At 41.7% G+C, this 20,836-nt stretch overlaps 1 protein-coding gene across 1 annotated transcript; it reads right to left on the bottom strand.

Annotated features, from left to right (window-relative positions):
• Window positions 1-1,121: 1,121 nt before the first annotated feature.
• On the bottom strand, window positions 1,122-17,556 carry LOC141139116 (fucolectin-1-like). Its single transcript, XM_073624935.1, has 3 exons — window positions 17,499-17,556; window positions 7,762-8,062; window positions 1,122-1,371 (listed from the first exon to the last, which is right to left on the bottom strand). The coding sequence occupies exons 1-3, from the start codon at window positions 17,554-17,556 to the stop codon at window positions 1,218-1,220; spliced, it is 513 nt and encodes a 170-aa protein (XP_073481036.1). The 3' UTR covers window positions 1,122-1,217.
• Window positions 17,557-20,836: the final 3,280 nt, after the last annotated feature.

The raw sequence follows: 20,836 nt of genomic DNA, 5'->3' as shown, positions 1-20,836 counted from the left end.
ATCATTGGGTTCGGCGGACTCTATGTCCGCCGGCGACCTGCGATTGTTCCCCGCAGTGACAGAACGGGGATCTGCCCGTGTACACAAGGCAAATCTCCATTCTGACAGGGGAGATCACACAGATCCTGTCTTTCTGCTAAGCAGGAAGATGGATCTGTGTGTTTCCCCAGTCACACAGTCCCCCATACAGTTAGAACACACAGTGAGGGAACATATTTAACCCCTTGATCGCCCCTGATGTTAACCCCTTCCCTGCCAGTGTCATTAGTACAATAACAGTGCATATTTTTAGCACTGATTACTGTAATAATTTCAATGGTTCCCAAAAAAGTGTCAAAAATGTCAGTTGGGTGTCCGATCTGTCTGCCGCAATGTTGCAGTCCCGCTAAAAACCACTGATCGCCGCCATTACTAAAAAAAATAATAAAAATGCGATAAATCTATCCCCTATTTTGTATACGCTATAACTTTTGCGCAAACCAATCAATATACGCTTACTGCGATTTTTTTTTACCAAAAATATGTAGAAGAATACATATTGGACTAAACTGATAAAGAAATTAGTTTTTTTTACTTTTTTTTTTTGGATATTTATTATAGCAAAAAGTAAAAAATATATATATTTTTTTCAAAATGTTCACTTTTTTGGTAAGAGGTGATAAAATACCACCAAAAGAAAGCTCTATTTGTGAGAAAAAAAGCACGTCAATTTTGTTTGGGTACAGCGTCGTACGACCGCACAATTGTCAGTTAAATCGATGCAGTGCCGTATCACAAAAAATGGCCTGGTCATTAAGGGGGCTTAATGGTTAAACAAAGTTGAAGTGGTTAAACAAAGCCCTTAAAACTCATATTACATAGGTAGGGAAGGCAAACATTTTTGTCAAAGTTATACCTATTGGTGGCTCACTAAAAATGTTAAAAAAAACTCTTTGAAAACTAGGATTCTTCTTCAGGTATGGATTAGAGGTACCGAAAGAAAAAAGTACAGAAAGAAGGGGCCTAGTGTTCCAAAAGCTTTTATCTTTTTAATATTTTTATTTCATATATTTTAATATTTTTATTGTATATATGCTTTATATTTTTATACTGTATATTGATTTTTGCCTTCCCTACCTGTGCATTTTTTCTGCCTAATACGATAACTCATTTTTTATTTTCCTTTACCTCCCGTGACTATTCATTTAAACCTTCTCTTCAATAAAAATTTATTAGACTTAATTTTCAAAGTAATGTCCAAAGACCTGAACTTCACACAGATGAAGATAATCTGATTTTCCTCGTAAAATGACATTGACGTATCGGCCAACCATGTCATTACACATGAAGAACTCTGTTCCTCCAGCTGGGATTGAGATCACCATTGCACACCTGTAGAAGGGAAATTATCATTACTTAGGTAATGATGATAATAATAATTACTGTGACAAGACATTAGACCATTAGACTGTATGTAGTTAACTAGGAAGGGGGGAGAGAGGGAGAGGAGGAGGAGGTGGCGAGGGGGGGGGGGGTGGAAGAAAGATGGGAGGGAAGTAAGAGATGGGAGGGGGATTGTAGAGGGAAGGTAACCCAAGCTATGTTTTACAGGATTTGAGCTATCACTTGGCTCAGGTATATCAAGCAACCGTAAAACAAGCAATTAAACATTAGGTGATCACAAAAAAATGTGGTGCTAGTATACCCATGGTAATGAATGAAACATTATGTTTAAGCTTATAGGAGTATAAAAAGAAAAACATATGAAGAGTTCAGAAGGGCAGTCTTCATTGTATGATAGTACGATAATGAGGCCTTATTGAAGCTCTTAGCTGGAAATAGGGGTTTGTTTGGGGGGCCTGGGTAGAGTCCGGGGATCGCTTAGAACTAACACTCCATCGATATAAAGGTCCCACTTGCGGTGGAATCTAGGTGTTGTCCAATGATGGGATAGGACCAGGTCCAGGTTTTCTTTCCGCAGTAGGTTCAGCAAATCAAGTTTAATATCCTATATGTGGTCCACCAAGCTTTGTTGTACTGAATGATTTTGGTTTGCGTTTTCAGTTGACTGCGAGAAGAGCCGAAAAGTAAAGAGTATATGTCTCTGCGAGACTGTACCTGAAACTGAAGTCCTCATGGCTATCTCCTTGGTCTCCTCCGCCCTAGTGGTCTTCCAGGTCACAATGACTTATGAAGTGAAGCTAGTCTCAGATTTCCTATCAGACCAGAGACGTGCACTTCCTCCCCCTTCTCCTGGGAACACACAATGTGCACAGCGCCCCCATCCTCTGGCGCGGAACAATATATATTTTGTCTATTAGACTCTCGTGCCAACTTGCTCCTTAACTACTTAAGAACCCCAAAACATTATATACTGTATATTTTTTAAAGCAGAGGCCCTAGAAAATAAAATGGTGGGTGTTGCAATTTGTTATGTTACACGGTACTCGGGCAGTAGTTTTTCAAACACAAATTTTTGGGAAAAAATACACTTTAATGAATTTTAGCGAACACAAACACAATATCATACCCAATTTTTTGGCTGCATCGTTGGCTGATAACTGGTCAGCAAACGCAAGAACCGAAACCGGAATTGACAAAATCCTTGTCGCTTTCAGTTACTGACCTCACAGCGAGGGAGGAACAACATAAGTTCCTCTCTCTCTATGTAATACAACTGAAGCCGGTTTACAAGAAACAGCATCAGCTGCTGAAAATGTTGATACAAGGATGATGCCTATAGCTGCAGGCATTATCCCGGTGTGACCATTTAACCCTGGCGACATCATACAGTATGAGGTCCATCTAGGAGAAAGTGGTTTAAAACCAGGGTTTGTTTGGGGATCGCAGTGCATTTCTGTATGATGATTGGCCAAAGCATGCAACTGACCTGCATGCTTTTAGCAATCACAATGCGCTCTGCTGAGAGAGCCATAATTGGCCAAAGGCAGGGTGCCTTTGGCCAATCGTGGCTCAGGGGAACTAAGTCCATGCCCCACACTATATAAGGCTGCTTACATGGCGGCCGTGTATATATATATATATATATATATATTTACTCTGCATTTAGCATAGACTATATATTTAGTGTTTACTCAATATTCAGTCAGTGCAGGCAGTCTATTAATATATATATATATATATATATATATATATATATATATATATATATAGTCTCGCATATATATACTCTGCATACAGTGTAGCCTATATCTACAATGCATTCTGTGGTGTATTGTTTCTAATACACTTCAAGCGGTGTATTAATATATATATATACACAGTCTCATGTATATATATATATATATATATATATATATATATATATATATATATATATATATATATATATATATATATACTCTGCATCCAGTGTAGCCTATATCTACAGTGCATTCTGTGGTGTACTGTTTCTAATACACTTCAGGCGGTGTACACAGTATCTAATACAGTGTGTACAGTTTCTACTAAACTTCTAGTGGTGTACACAGTACACAATACAGTGCAGCCGTAGTACAGTTTCTAATACAGTGCAGGCGGTGTAAACAGTATCTAATACAGTGTGTATAGTTTCTACTACACTTCTGGCAGGGTACACAGTATAAAATACAGTGCAGCCATTGTACAGTTTCTAATACAGTGTATGTGGTGTACACAGTATCTAATACAGTGTGTACAGTTTCTACTACTTTTCTGGTGGTGTAAACAGTATCTAATACAGTGTGTACAGTTTCTACTACACTGCTGGTGGTGTACACAGTATAAAATACAGTGCAGCCATTGTACAGTTTCTATTACTGTGCAGGCAGTGTACACAGTATCACTATCTAATACAGTGTGTACAGTTTCTATTACACTTCTGGTGGTGTACACAATACAGTGCAGCCGTAGTACAGTTTCTAATACAGCGTAGGCAGTGTACACAGTATCTAATACAGTGTGTACAGTTTCTACTACACTTCTGGTGGTGTGCACAGTATAAAATACAGTGCAGCCATTGTACAGTTTCTAATACAGTGCAGGAGGTGTACACAGTATCTAATACAGTGTGTACAGTTTTTACTACACTTCTGGTGGTGTACACAGTACACAATACAGGGCAGCTGCAGTACAGTTTCTAATACAGTGCAGGCGGTGTACACAGTATCTAATACAGTGTAGTGTGGTGTTGCAAAACAAAAAATACATCATGTCCAGAAGGCCACCAAGGAGAGGCAGACGTTTACACTTTTGGTGGAGTGGATAACAAAGCTGTCCTCATCCTCCTCATCCTCTGTCACCCAGGCTCAGAGTAGTTTGTTTTCCAACGCAGCTGCATAAGCGGCCTATTCCACCAGCCCCTTGTCCACAGTCACTCCTTCTGTAGCCCCACCATCATGTACGGAGGAGTCCGCAGATCAACCACAGGCACCTCATGCTTGACCAGACATATGACGACCTGCCATGCAGTCCATTGGCAACAGCACTTGGAAGATCCACATCAAAGAAAAAGGCGGACTTCTCCTTGCTCCTCATCTGGGATCTCCAACCCCACTATACCTCCAGTCCTCTCAAAAACTTGCACTGGGAGGAATGAAGGTATAGCAATAGGTGTCCCAAGTACTTACAGCCAATCTGCTAGTAGTGCACCACCAATTGGTGATTTTAGCAGGCAAATTTCCCTACCCCAGTTGCTGAACCGTAAAAAGAAATTCGGTCCCAGCCATCCACAAGCTCATCGTCTAAATGCTAGCTTGGCCAAATTGCTAGCACTGCAACTGCTGCCTTTTCAGCTGGTAGATTCTCCCCCTTTCGTGAATTTGTGGAATATGCTGTACCTCAGTGGCAGGTTCCAAAACGCCATTTCTTTTCAGGGAAGGCCATTCCGGCTATCTACCGGCATGTGGAAGGTGATGTTTTGACCTTGTTGGACAGGGTGGTCAGCAGTAAGCTTCCTATTACCGCTGACTCGTGGTCCAGCAGGCATGGGCAGGGACGTTACCTTTCCTTCACAGCACACTGGGTAACTCTTCTGGCAGCTGGAAAGGATGCAGGACAGCGTTCAGTGTTGTTGGAGCTTGTTCCGCCACCAGCGGTGCTCCGTAAGCATTCAAGGGGCTACGCTAAAAGATGCCATGCGGTGCTTGAGTTGGTCTGCCTAAGGGACAGGAGCCACACTGGGCCAGAGATTCTGTCAGCTCTGCAGGGGCAGGCTCAGAGGTGGTTGACGCCACGCCAGCTTCAGCCAGGAATGGCTGTATGTGGCAATGGCACCAACCTTCTCTCCGTTCTCTGACAGGGACACTTGAACCATGTTCCTTGTTTGGCATACATCCTGAATTTGGTGGTGCAGCAGTGCTTGAGCAGGTACCCAGGCTTACAGGATCTCCTGAGGCAGACCATAAAAGTCTGTGGTCATTTCCGCCGGTCATACAGTGCCAGTGCTTGGCTGGCTGGCATTCAAAGGGAATGCAGCCTGCCCACCAACCGCCTCATTTGTGACATGCCCACCAGGTGGAACTCAACGTTGGCAATGCTGCAGCAGCTGCACATACAGCAGAGGGCCAACAATGAGTACCTGTGCGAGTATGGCACCAGGACAGGGTCAGGAGAGCTTGGCTTATTTTTGCCACGCCAGTGACTGCTGATCAAGGATGCATGCACTGTCCTGTCACCATATGAGGAGGCCACAAGGATGGTGAGCAGCGACAATTTATGCATCAGTGACACTGTCTCTCTAGTCTTCCTGCTGGAGCACACGCTTTGTGGAATCATGGACAAGGCACTTGATGCAGAACAGCGGGAGGAAGAGGAGGACTTCCTTTCCTCTCAAAGCCCCTAAGAAGAGTCACACAGCGGGAGCCTCCCATTGAGGTGGATCGGTCTCTGCTTTTTTTTTTTTTTTCGGTCTGTCGTGGGGAGATAGAAGAAGTTGAATGGAGATCATGGGACATTTTTTTTTTTTAAATAAAGGACTTGTCCCCAAGCTGTGTCTTGTTGTTTTTATCATTTCAACACTTTTTTGTGAAATGGTATTGGTACATTTGTACTCGTTACCATTTCACACAGTGGGGGAGGCCGGGATCTGAGGGTCCCCTTGTTAAAGGGGGCTTCCAGATTCTGATAAGCCTCCCACCCGCATACCCCCACAACCACCAGCAAGGGTTGTGGGGATGAGGCCCTTGTCCCCATCAACATGGGGAAAAGGTACTTTGGGGGGCTACCTCAAAGCACTCTCCCCATGTTGAGAGCATGTGGCCTGGTACGGTTTGGGGGGGCACTCTCTCATCCCCCCCTCTGCGGCCTGCCAAGTTGCACGCTTGGATAAGGGTCTGGTATGGATTGGAATTTGAGGGGGACCCCTACGCCATTTTTTTTTAATTTGGCGCAGGGTTCCCCTTAATTGCCATATTAGACCCGAAGGGCCTGCTATGGATTTTAGGGGGACCTCCACGCAATTTTTTTTTAAAAATTTGGTTCAGAGTTCCCGTTAATATTCATACCAGACCCAAAGGGCCTGGTGATGGACTGGGGGGGATCCCATGCTCTTTTTTTCAATGAGTTTTATCTATATTGCCGTGACCCGACAATTCATTACAGCCGCGATCAGTTTTAAATGACAATTTTTCCTTTGGAAATATCATTTTGCTGTGGTGCTGTTCTAAACACAGGAAAAATGCGCCACTTTACAGGCATACTATAGACACCCTCCAGGCACAATATTTAAAGGAATATTTCATTTTTATTGTTTCACTTTAAGCATTAAAAAAATCACTGCTCCTGTAGTTTTTTTAAAAAAAATTTTCCTGCGGCAGGACCCAGGTCCCCAAACGCTTTTTATGACAATAACTTGCATATAAGCATTTAAAATGAACACTTTTGATTTTTCATGTCAATGTCCCATAGACTTTAACGGTGTTCCAGCAGCTTTCGAATTTGCCCCGAACACGGCATATTGTTCGGTGTTCGCAGAACATCCGAACAACCAAAGTTCGGCTCCAACATATGCTCGGACAGAACCATTCGCCCATCCCTAGTTATAAACATGGGAAAGATGTGCCTCTTTACAGACAGACTAAGGAGAACCCCCAGGCATGATATTTAAAGGAATATTTCATTTTTATTGTTTCACATTAAGCATTATTAAAATCACTGCTCCCAAAAAATCGTCCGTTTTTAAAACTTCTTTTTGCATTGATACATGTCCCCTGGGGCAGGACCCGGGTCCCAAACACTTTTTATGGCAATAACTTAAGCCTTTAAAATTAGCACTTTTTATTTTTCACGTTTCCGTCCCATAGACTTTAATGGTGTTTGCGTGTTCGTACAAATTTTTTGCCTGTTCGCATGTTGTGCTGCGAACCAAACCGAGGGGTGTTCAGCTCATCTCTATAATACAGTGATCCGTGCTATGTACTGTCACTGTATAAATGACAGTGGCTGTGAAGGTTTTTTTCCAAAAATATGTTTGTTTGAAAAACCGCTGTGCAAATACCATGTGACATAAAAAAAACTGCAAAACTCACTATTTTATTCTCTGAGGCCTCTGCTAATATATATATATATATATATATATATATATATATATATATATATATATATATACTGTTTGAATTTTCTGGCAAAAAATACAGAACTTTCTTATTAGCTTGTGATTCCAAATGGCATTTCATTTGTGATAAGGAGTTTAGCTGTACTCAGTGGAATTCTGAGATTTTTGCCTCTAGGAGTTTTTTTCTTAGTGTGGTGAAGGATTTCACCGTTTCATATATGTGGAAGAAAGTAGGCTAAACCCAACCTCACCTGGGATTATCATTTCCATTGTTGGACAGAGAGTTTCCAATGAGAATTTCAGCACTGTTCAGTCTTTCAGCACAGCAGTCCCCTCTGTTAGTAATGTTGATGTGATTGATTCTGTAAGCTGTCAGCAGGTCTACCCTCCACCAAGGAGATGGGTCATTAAGTGTATGGGAGCAGGAACCGTGGGAAAAGTCAGAGTCCTGGTTACCATCTATTGTATTTATTGCTGCTGACTGATAACCGCTGTTTGAACTTCGTAAAATAGTAGACTGAGTTGCCTGACCTTGGAGGGCAGCATTTATATCTGAGAACATAAGCGAACAGATACAAATATTATTCAGTATACAATCATAGTAAGATAGACAGAATGACAGACACCTGCTTCTCCATACCCAAGCAGAGGTTCCTGCCTGCTCATACATGACTACAGGGGGTAGGAGTCAATGGGAGGAAACCCTAGGGTTGATTTACTAAAAGAAATAGGTTGTTCTCTTTACAAGGGAAATTAAAACTTTGCAAGGGAAGTTTCCCCTAGAGCTTAGTGAATGTGGCGAAATGTCACTTTGTAAAGAATACCAATCATGCAGTGGCATACCTAGTATATCTGGCACCTGGGGTTGATCTTTTTTTACAACTCCTCCTGCACAGACACAAAAAATAAGTAAAGGAGTAAAGCACCAGAAATGGGGTCAAATTGCACAATAAGATGTTCTTAAAAAACTATGGTTAAATCTGAGCCTACTCACTGTATACACAGCACACATCACAGTACTTGTACCCACACTCCCAGGAACGCATATTGCTCAGAGTTTAGGGCTCAGGAAAGTGTAACTTACAGGCCACTGCACATAATACACCCAAAAATTACCCCCCTCCTGCCAGTACAATTCCCCCAATGCCCATACCCCCCCCCCACAGTACAAATCTCAAACAAAAGCCCCAATGCCCCCCAGTACAGGTCCTCCCCCACAGCCCAGAATCCCCCCATCCAGCCCACCACCTTAGTACCGACTCCCTTCCAAACCTAACTCTTCAGTACATACCAACCAAAGTCCAGACCCCAACTCCTAGTCTATCACCATTCCAGACCCCCCCCTCAGTACAGATCCCCCTTCCAGCCTAACTCTTCAGTATGGACCCTCCTCAGGAAAAACCCTCCTATCCTAACCTATGTAGTGTACAGACCCCAGTGCAATATGACTCCCCTTCTATCTTAACCCCACAGTACACCTCCCCAGGATGACCCTCCCATCCCTACTATCCCCTAAGTACAGACCCTCCTTCCAGTAAAGCACCTTCCCATCCTAACCCCTCAATACATACCCCCTCAGTACAGATCTTCCCTCCCATCCTATCCTCTCAATACAGACCCCCCTCATATCCTAACCCCTCAGTACAGAAGAAGAAATGGGGGCGCAAACACTGTGCCTAAAATATTAGTGAATGATAATGTGGTGTTAGGTTCTGGTCCTTATTTAGTGAGCCGCTAAAGTGTAAATTAGATAAAAATAGAAGGGTGCTAACCTGTCAATACAGACCCCTTAGTACAGATCTTCCCTCCCATCCTATCCCCTCAATACAGACCCCCTTCCTATCCTAACCCCTCAGTACAGACCCCCTTCCTATCCCAACCCCTCAGTACAGACCCCCCTAATAACCTAACCTCTCAATACAGCACCCAATACAACTCCCCTTTCATTCTAACCCCTCAGTACAGACCCCCCCAGTAAAAATCCCCCTCCCATCCTGACCATTTAGTACAGCCCCCAGTACAACTCCCCTTTCATCCTAACCCCTTAGTATAGACCCCTTGTACAAACCCCCCTACCATTATAACCCTTCAATACAGACCCCCCTCCTATCCTAACCCTCAGTACAGCCCCCCCCCCTCGGTACAACTTTTCGCTCATTCTAATCCTTCAGTACAGACCACCAAGTACAAACCACCCTCCCATCCTAACCCCTTAGCACAGACCCCCTTAAGTATAGTCCCCCCTCCCAGCCTAAACCTTCAGCACAGTATTTCCACCCCATACAGACCCCCTGAGATGAGACCCCCCACCCAATACAGATTCCCCCTGAGGGGAGGCACCTCCTGGTACAAACCCCCCCCCATCCTAACCCCTTAGTACAGCCCAACCAGTACAGTCATCCATTCCAGTCTAGAGAAAATAAATATTTAGATGATAGGAGCCAGCCGACCTTCATATCATTCACTAACCTCAGGGAAAGCTCCCTTGCAAAATTAACAGCTTACTTTCCTTTAGTAAATCAGTGCCACTGGGTGCAGTTTGGGGAACAAGTATACTTTTTTTTTAATCAAATTTTATTTAGAGCAGGGCATTAGGGCATTTGATCAAACTATCTCTGAACTAAAAGCTAATGTGGAAACATCAAAAGAACTCCCTGAATTCATTGCTCTGTCAAACCAACTACATAGAGATATGGAACAAAAAGATAAAGAAACAGCTTCGGGGAAAAAAAGAAATATCAAAGAGATATGAAAGATTATGAAGATGACCTTGTTTTTAAGTGGCAGAATACATTGGAAGAACCTGTGCTAAAATCCAATAATAGTTCTCCAGAGCAGGAAGTGAGAACAAAAGACGATATGAATAGAGTGAAGAATCAACCTAATAATGGCACAGATGGAAATCATAATAACTTTAACACTCCAAATCAAAAACAAAGATGGAATGGGAACAATAATTGGAAAAAAACCCTTTTGGAAAAACAATTGGTACAATAATAATTCCTATAACTCACCTAGACCGTTTCAACAGCCTGTCTGTGGAAGAAGATCCCCTACACCACCATGGAGAAATCGTACAACTAGGGATGAAAACTATCAGTTTGAAAATGGAAGAAGGAAGGATAGACCATGATGAAAGACAAGAACGAGGAGGATATGAAAATCAGTATAATGTCCCCAGATATAATCGATATGAACACCTGAAAAGAAACGATGAAGAATACCTAGAGACCAATATGAAAGTTGAAGAACTCCGAAACGGCCTCATCAATATGAAAGATAAATGAAAGATAAATGCGATACAGAACTCTGTGGCCTTTTTTTTAGAGATGAGACACCGAGACTCTCCAAGGTGTTATCTACAAGAGAGTGGACCCAGGAGATCAACCAGATGGAGCCCGGATCATAAACCTGGAAGGAAAATGAGAAAGGAAGAAGAGAGATATCAGGATCCCCAGAAAATTCAAGACAGGGAAGAGAAAAAAGGAACACGAGAAGAATGTCAGAGAGCAGATCAGGAAGAAATGTAAACAGAGGCGAGGATGCAGAGCAGGTGTCAAGAAACAGAAGAAGAAGAGAGTGATAGGAGAAAGGATTATTAACATTAGTGGGGTAGAACTTACGAAAGAGGAAATTAAAGTATTGGATAAAGGACTGAAATTCACCCCTAAAAGGAACCTGAACAAATTCAATGCGTATGTAGACATTAATAAATTTGCCAGGAGTCTACATATAAAGAAATATATGAGGAAGAAACCTGGAGAAAACATAAGGAGAAATAACATTGTGGAGAATGAGCTCCAGTTCAGTAACCTGAGAAATAAATCTCTGTTCAACCCCCCAATCGGCAATGAGGGACATATTGAAGTTTTTAGAAGGATGGTCTTAAAAGATCTACATGATCTGAAGATAAAGAAGGTATACGATCCCGGCGACAAAAACATGGCATCAAAAAATTGGAAGAGAGAAAAGATGTCGTAGTAAGACAAGCAGACAAAGGAGGGTCCATAGTAATACAATCGAAACAAGCTTACAAGGAAGAACTTGATCACCAATTATGTGATGAAGATACTTAACTAAAATTACTTGGCAACCCAATAGTGAGGTATAAAGACGAACTGGCTAACCTGATAGAAAAGGGTATGGCAAAAGGTCTGCTAAACATGAAAGAAGGGAGATATCTTCAGCCTGTGGGATGTAAGATCCCCATTATATATACCCTCCCCAAGATTCCCAAGAACAAAGAAAACCCCCCGGGAAGACTGATTGTGAATGGAATAAACTCAGTGAGAGCAAGAATTGGGGAGTACATTGACTGTTTTTTGCAGCCAATAGTAAGGAAAACTAACTCATATCTTAGAGACACGAAACATTTGTTCCAACTGCTTGACAACATTAAACTGGATGATAGAGCTGTGTATCTTACTACAGCCGATGTTGCATTGTTAAACCCCCCGGTTCGGTTCTCAGCAGAACATGGGAACAGGAAAATAATTTGTGCGAACATCGTTAAAGTCTATGGGACACGAACATGAATAACCAAAAGTGCTAATTTTAAAGGCTTATATGCAAGTTATTGTTATAAAAAGTGTTTGGGGACCTAGGTCCTGCCCCAGGGGACATGTATCAATGCAAAACTAAGTTTTAAAACTTCAGTTTTTTCGGGAGCAGTGATTTTAATAATGCTTAAAGTGAAACAATAAAAGTGAAATATTCCTTTAAATTTCATACCTGGGAGGTGTCTATAGTATGCCTGTAAAGTGGTGTCAGAGGGGGGTGGGGTCACCTGGTTACGTCACCGAGTGGCCCCGCCCCCTCTGACGCTACGGGGAAGCCATAGGGATGTCCCCATGCGTCAGAGGGGGCCAGAGTCATCTGGTGACGTCACTATGTGGCCCCACCCTTAGTTATAAAAGAGCTGTCACCTGAGAGGACGGTCATTATGGCGGGTGCCTCCCATGAAGGTGGATCGGTGGCGGTGCAGGTTTTTTTTTTTTCTTTTTCGGTCCATCGGCTTAGCAAGAGAAGAAGAAGAGGACTTCGTTGGACATTTTTTTTTTTTTCATTTTTTAATAAAGGACTTGTCCTCAAGCCGTGTCATGTCATTTTTACCATTTTCACACTTTTTTTGTGAAATGGTAGGGGTACATTTGGGGGGGAGGCCGGGATCTCAGGTCCCCTTGTAAAAGGGGGCTTCCAGATTTCGATAAGCCCCCTGCCCGCAGATCCCCACAACCACCGGGCAAGGGTTGTGGGGATAAGGCCCTTTTCCCTATCAACATGGGGACAAGGTGCTTTGGGGAGGCTACCCCAAAGCACCCTCCCCATGGTGAGGGCATGTGGCCTGGTACAATTCAGGAGGGGGGGAGCTCTCTCATCCCCCCATCTTTTCCTGCGGCCTGCCAGGTTGCATGCTCGGATAAGAGTCTGGTATGGATTTTTGGGGGGACCCTACGCCATTTTTTTTTTAAAAATTGGCACGGGGTTCCCCTTAATATCCATACCAGACCTGAAGGGCCTGGTATGGAATTTGGGGGGACCCCCACGCAATTTTTTTTTTTTTTTTTTTATTTTGGTACGGGGTTCCACTTAATATTCATACCAGACCCAAAGGGCCTGGTAATAGACTGTGGGGGAATCCCATGCCGTTTTTTTTAATGACTTTTATGTGTATTGACGGGACCGAAAATTCATTATATCTGCAAGTACTTTTAAATGACTTTTTTTCCTTTTAGAAATGTCATTTTGTGTGGGGATTGTTGTAAACACGGGAAACATGCACCACTTTGCAGGCATACTATAGACACCCCCAGGTACGAAATTTAAAGGAATATTTCACTTTTATTGTTTCACTTTAAGCAATATTAAAATCACTGCTCCTGAAAAAACGTCCATTTTTGAAACTTTTTTTTGCATTGATACATGTCCCCTGGGGCAGGAGCCAGGTCCCCAAACACTTTTTATGACAATACCATGCATATAAGCCTTTAAAATTAGCACTTTTGATTTCTCCCATAGACTTTTAAAGAGTGTTCCGCAGGCTTTCAAATTTGCTGTGAACACCCCAAATTGTTCGCTATTCAGCGAACACCCAATGTTCGAGTCAAACTTACATTCATCTCGAACATCGGGCTCATCCCTAGTCGATATATACGATCATTAATCTAGAAGAGGCAATACAGGCAACCGAATGGGCTCTAAGAGAACTCAGTGGACTGAAGCGTAAGCAAAGGAAATTTCTCGTCAATTGCCTGAAATACAGTTTGGACCACGATTATCTTTGGTATGAGAAAAATTACTACAAACAGATCTGTGGTATAGCAATGGGTGCTAAATACGCACCCACTGTGGCCAATCTATATATGGCAGAATGGGAGGAGGCCCTATATAACAAACCACAGCAACTCCTGCAATTCAAACGATTTATTGACGATATCATCGTAATCTGGGCAGGGGACAGAGAAAGTCTGATAGATTTTGGTTTTGATCTGAACACGAACAATAAAAATATCAAATTAACCTTGGGAAATAAGTGATGAGAAAATTAATTTTCTAGATTTGGAGATTTCAAAAGAGAATGGAAGTTTGGTGACACAAACACATTTCAAGTCGGTGGACAGGAATAGCTACCTCCCATTAGATAGCTGTCATTACGCTCCATGGTTGGATAATATACCCAAAGGCCAACTGATTAGGCTAAGGAGAAATTGCACAAAGAAGGAGGTGTTCCTCGAACAAGTAGAATTCATTGGTGAAAGGTTTGTGCAAACTTTGTACCAACAAAGTTTCACCAAAGAAAAAATAAAGGATGTTTCCGCCGTAGATAGGGAAACACTGATACAAGATTCAGTTAAGATTAAAGAATGTATGAATGGTGTCCCACTGGTAATGGATTATAATATCCAGCACAAACAGATCGAGAAAATATGCAAAAAGTACTGGAACATCATAAAAGCCGACCGACATCTGGGAGTCGTGTAACCTGAAAAAACTAAATTTATTTATCGGAGGGCCCCAACCCTCAGAGATCTTATTGGGAAAAATGTGTTGGAACCACCCGCCCAAAGGAATTTTACATTTTTTGAAGGGAAAGGATGTTACCCCTGCAAAACCTGTTACACCTGTAGACACACGAAAGAGAGCAAAAAGAAAAAAATGAGTTTGAGATCAACAGTCACCGGGAGTATCAGATTAAAGATTTCATCTCATGTAAGACGGAAGGGGTGGTCTATCTTCTTGAATGTCCTTGTCGGATACAATATGTTGGAAGAACTAAAAGTGAGCTTTGGAAAAGACTAATGCCCTGTACACACGATCGGACACTGATCGGATATTCCGACAACAAAATCCATGTTTTTTTTCCGACGGATGTTGGCTCAAACTTTTCTTGCATACACTTGGTTGCACAAAGTTGTCGGAAAATCCGATCGTTCTTAACGCGGTGACATAAAACACGTACGTCGGGACTATAAACGGGGCAGTAGCCAAAAGGTTTCGTCTCTTAATTTATTCTGACCATGTGTGGCACTTTGTGCGTCGGATTTGTGTACACACGATCTGAATTTAACCGATCGGATTTTGTTGTCGGAAAATTTTATATCCTGCTCTCAAACTTTGTGTGTCGGAAATTCCGACGGAAAAAGTCCGATGGAGCCCACACACGATGGAATTTCTGACAACACAATCCGATCGTACTTTTTCCGTCGGAAAATCCAACCGTGTGTACAGGGCATTAGAGAACATACACAAAACATAAAAAATGGATTTTCAAAGCATAGTCTTTCCAGGCATTATGATCAGTGTCACAACAGAGACCTCTCCTCCCTGCTAGTATGGGGGATAGAAAAGTATAAACCTCACTGGAGGGGGTATAATAAAATCATAAAACTTAGCCAGGCAGAATCTCAATGGATACATGAGCGCCTTACTTTAGTACCACTAGGACACGATGTGGAATTTGACCTAAATTGTTTTATCTCCAATTATTGATTTTTATTCTCTTTGTTTCATATATTTTTAAATTGATGTTTAATAGATGCTGGGGCTTTATATATTTTAAATATTTTTATCTATTTATTGTCCATTACTATGATGCATTTCCTGTACTGAGGGATGCATCCTTCGACCCAATGCATTGCATTTTAACATAATTTTAACCTATTACAATTATTGTTGTCACAATTGGCAGTTACTTATTTAACCATTAGATGGCCCCGCTGTGTTTTTTTTCCCAGTTGTTGAGGAGTAATTTTTAACTGGCCATTAAATTGGATTCCCTATAGTTAAAAGGAATCATGATCATTTATCTTGCACAGAGTATCATTCTTTAGTTTGGATCGCATCCTTGTAATTATCCACTAGATGTCGCCAGATATTTATTCATGTGAAGCCCCTGCTGTTCCTCCTGTTTCGAGGAATGTTATTATATAACTGTCCACTAGATGGAGCACCGTGAGTGATTTCTCAATAGAGACCATGTTCTTATGTAAATTTTGTCCTTCAGTGATGAATTTTAATTATATTTTTAAGAAAATACTTAGATTCTTTCTTTAGATAGTGAGGTATAGGAACATTTAGGAATTTGGATAATTATTCTAGTAGGTTATTGTAATGTTGTTTTCCATGACAGCGATTCACTATATAAGTCACCTCCACACTCACGGCTCTAAACCCTTTCAAAAAGTCACGTGGACAGTGACGCAACACATCAGAGTAAAGAGCCATGGTGACGTCACTTCCGGTCGCGGCCAAGATCAGAAGTCTGTCCTGTTTATATGCTGTTTGTTCGTTACTTCTACTGTAATTTACTACTAATTTTTTTATTAAAGTGTTGTTTAAATACTACACCATGGAGCCCTCCTCTTGCTTTTTTATGTTACTGAGCACTGCCAGCCCGAGAGCTTGACTGTTCCTGAGTGACCGGGGAATCGATCTGCCAGAAACTGATCAGTCAGTGTGGATCGTCCAAGTTTGGCTTGTTTACTTGATATATGAGGTGAGAGGCTGGGGGAAACGGTATCACTCACATTGGATGGAGTACGCTAATTGGAGTGTGGCACATGCACTTTGATATATTGGATGAACAGTCATGCACATTGGGATTCAGCACTTTATTTGGATTTATTGCACTTCTTAAAAGACTGTTTTGTTACACATTGGACTTTGTTTTTACTTGCACAAGAATTTGCTTGCACTATTGAAAGTCCTGAATTGTTATTTTTAACTTTATTTGGCCTATTTTGCACAATCACTGCATAATTCTTATATGCACTTATATTTGCTGTTTGCGAGATTGTATCATTAGCTTGCACATTGTTTACCATAGCTGTTATTTTTGCACTATTTGCACATTTTTTGCACAGTCACTTTCAGTGGTTATTTATTTATCTTTAGCTGCTTTAATTAGTTGTAGTTTACCCTTGAGATTTAGTAAGTGCCACATTCTCTTTTATATTAATATGTTTATGTGTGTGAACACCTATTTTGTTGGCAGCTACTGTATTTAGATTTGATTTTATCTTGCTTTTGGTGGTTTGCGCATTAGTATTTATTTACAAATTTTATTTAGAGATTTTTTTCTTTACAATTACAGAATAGCACAGAGACATAAATATTAAAAAAAAAGATAAATGTAAACAAATAGCAACAAAAAAAAGACAAAGTTACAACACTAAGCCCACAAGTTACCGTTAAATAAATATACCAATATAGCACCTGTATCCCTCTAACATACTTGATAAACTAATAAATATCCCACAAGTAACAATAAGAACAACTTTCTCAACAAAGAGTAATAGACAGGCCCATTGCATAAGTATTCAACTTACACAGAAGGGTTGAATACCTACAGAAGCCGGGGAGAGGTAACAATGAAGTGTATCAAGACATGGGCCATCAGAAAGGTAAGAAAAGGTCTTTCTTATGACTTTGTGGTAGTGACAAAGTCACTATAATGATAGCTGTACTGTATATTATACTTGGTTCTTACATTCGGCAGTAACTCCAAAGAAGGTCCACAAGAGGGCAGCAGACTGTAGAAATATCATTCTTATGATGCTGTGGATACACCTAAAGGTATACATACAGAAAACAATCAAAACCTTTATCTTTGAAAGTCCAAACCCATCAATTCTATTAAAAATGTGCTTTTTTTCTGAGTCCCTGCTGGAGAGATTTTACATACAGTGCCCTGCAAAAGTATTCACCCCCCCTTGTCATTTTTTGTGTTTTGTTGCCTCACAACTTTTTTTTTTTTATTGTGAAGCAAACAACAAATAGGACAAACTACCAGAAAAAGTCAATGTGCATAACTATTCACCCCTCTAAAGTCAATACCTTTTGTGGCTATCACAGCTCCAAGTCGCTTTGGATAAGTCTCTTTGAGCTTGCCACATCTTACCACTGAGATTTTTGCCCATTCCTCCTTGCAAAACTGCTCCAGCTCTTTCAAGTTGGATGGTTTGCGCTTGTGAACAGCAATCTTTAAGTCTGACCACAGATTTTCTATTGGATTGAGGTCTGGGCTTTGACTAGGCCATTCCAACACATTTACATGTTTCCCCTTAAACCACTCAAGTGTTGCTTTAGCAGTGTGTTTGGGGTCATTGTCCTGCTGGAAGATGAACCTCCATCCTAGCCTCAAATCACACACAGAGTGGTACAGGTTTTGCTCAAGAATATCCCTGTAATTAGCACCATCCATCTTTCCCTTAACTCTGACCAGTTTCCCAGTCTCGACTGCTGAAAAACATCCCCACACCATGATGCTGCCACCACCATGTTTCACTGTAGGGATGGTGTTCTTTGGGTGATGTGATGTGTTGGGTTTGCGCCAGATATAGCGTTTTCTTTGATGGGCAAAAAGTTCAACTTTAGTCTCATCAGACCAGAGCACCTTCCTCCATACATTTTGGGAGTCTCCCACATGCCTTTTCGCAATCTCAAAACGTGCCATTTTGTTTTTTGCTGAAAGTAATAGCTTTCTTCTGACCACTCTGCCATAAAGCCCAACTCTATGGAGCGTACGGCTTATTGTCGTCCTATGTACAGATACTCCAGTCTCTGCTGTGGAACTCTGCAGCTCCTCCAGGGTTACCTTAGGTCTCTGTGCTGCCTCTCTGATTAATGCCCTCCTTGTCCGGTCTGTGAGTTTTGGTGTGTGACTGACTCTTGGCAGGTTTGCTGTTGTGCCATGTTCTTTCCATTTGGTTATGATAGATTTGATGGTGCTCCTAGGAATCATCAAAGATTTGGATATTTTTTTACAACCTAACCCTGACTTGTACTTCTCAACAACATTTTCCCTTACTTGTTTGGAGAGTTCCTTGGTCTTCATGGCAGTGCTTGGTTAGTGGTGCCTCTTGCTTAGATGTTGCAGCCTCTGGGGCCTTTCAAAAAGGTGTGTATGTGTAATGACAGATCATGTGACACTTAGATTGCACACAGGTGGACATCTTTTCACTAATTATGTGACTTCTGAAGGTAATTGGTTGCAGCTTTTTGTGGGCTTCATAACAAAGGGGGTGAATACATACGCACATGCCAATTATCAGTTTTTTATTTTTATTTAATAGTTTTGTGAGTATATTTTTCTATTTTTACTTCACCAACTTAGACTATTGTGTTCTGATCCATCACATATAATTCAGAAAAAAATTGAACCAAAGGCTGTAATGTAACAAAATACGTAAAAAGCCAAGGGGGGGGGGGATACTTTTGCAAGGCACTGTGACTAAAAGGAATGGATAGGGCACATCAAATGTTAATTGATTATACTAGTGTATTTATATAACAGCGCATATAGCCCCAACCTACAGAATCAATTGTTTTTCTGTATCAAGCAAGGCCAGTGACTTGATGTCATTGCTTTCCACTTTACCCAGCTTACAATAGGATGACCAGGCATACCTGATTTTAGAATGTTGTCCTCAGAGAAAAAGTGTCCATCCCTAATTTTGGGGTGCTGTCTCCAGATTTCACAACGATTTAATCAGAAATAGGTGAGGAAAAATATGCATAAACAATTCCAGCCTATTCTACTAAAGAAAAACCTTTCAATTGCTATCTGAGTCCTTGTTGCAGACTTTCCCTTACTTTGTGTCTGGTAAAACATTGTTAGCAGGACAAAAAGTAAAGGTAAATATCTTTTCCACTTATATACCAAGGTACATTTAAAAATGGCATGGTAGACAAGAAGCTAAATCAAGCTGTGAGCTTGGTGGTGGCTTTAGGAGCCAGTGAAGGGCTTTCCAATAAAAGGGATCTAGATCTGCTCGATCACTTCTATGGGGCTCTGAAAGTGATCACATGTTCCCTGATCCCTCCTGTGACTAATGACCCTGGAAGCACAACATGTATTACGTCACTTTCGGGGTCACAGCTCAGCTAGTGTGGCCAAGGATACAGCTAGACCCTCAGTGCCTCCATAATAATAAGTATCTTTCATCTGTCCATGCTTGTTCACCCCCTTGTGATAGCAATAAAGTTTAAAAAATAAAGTGTAGAATAAAGTGTAGAATAGTCAGGCTTTCACACCGCTCTATGCTGCTCTGCTACATTCATCCCCTGCCTCTAAATTACAGCTCAGTGCAAGCACAGGAAAAGGTACAGAGCTGCTCTGACAGCCCCCCCACATTGTCAGCAGAGATGGAGGAGAAGTCCTGAGGTCTAAGTACAGAGCTCTGTGTATGTGCAGACTGGGGCAGCGCTGGGAGATTCCAGCTGTACAAACACATTATTTGCCATAAACCTCGTTGGGAATCAGAGTCCCCCATGTCAGAGTGTGATCTCTTTGTTCTCTTTTCCAGGTCCACTTGGAATAGGTGAGCAGAAAGTAGAGGTGTGTTGAAGTGTGGTATGGTAGATCCTGTTTTCCATAGGCTTGTGATGAACAGTATGTTCTAACTTGGCCTAGGAACTATCAGGAATATAGTAACAGATAAAACTGTCAGGATTACCCAACTCCTAGCAAACCAGACTTGAAGTACATTATGTCACAATAAGGCCCCTTTCACACTGGGGCGGTTTGCAGGCGTTATTGCGATAAAAATAGCGCCTGCAAACCAACCTAAAACTGCCGCTACTGTTTCTCCAGTGTGAAAGCCCGAGGGCTTTCACACTGAAGCGGTGCGCTGGCAGGAGAGAAGAAAAACTCCTGCAAACAGCATCTTTGGAGCGGTGAAGGAGCGGTATATTCACCGCTCCTTCATTGTTCCTTCCCATTGAAATCAATTGGGCAACGCGGCTATACCGCGGCTATAGCGGCGCTATGCGAACAGTTTTAACCCTTTTTCGGCCACCAGTGGGGGTTAAAACGACGGTAAAGCG

The sequence above is a fragment of the Aquarana catesbeiana genome, linkage group LG04 (assembly GCF_042186555.1).
Source record: "Aquarana catesbeiana isolate 2022-GZ linkage group LG04, ASM4218655v1, whole genome shotgun sequence".
Lineage (NCBI taxonomy): Eukaryota > Metazoa > Chordata > Amphibia > Anura > Ranidae > Aquarana > Aquarana catesbeiana.
Note: the sequence above shows the minus strand (reverse complement) of the source record. Positions and strands in the feature narration are given on the sequence as shown.

Coding starts and splice junctions, on each gene's coding strand:
- LOC141139116 (XM_073624935.1), bottom strand. CDS start 17,556: ATGATATTTCTACAGTCTGCTGCCCTCTTGTGGACCTTCTTTGGAGTT. Junction 8,063..17,498: donor CTTTGGAGTTACTGCCGAAT/GTAAGAACCAAG, acceptor TTATGTTCTCAG/ATATAAATGCTGCCCTCCAA. Junction 1,372..7,761: donor AATGGAAATGATAATCCCAG/GTGAGGTTGGGT, acceptor TCCCTTCTACAG/GTGTGCAATGGTGATCTCAA.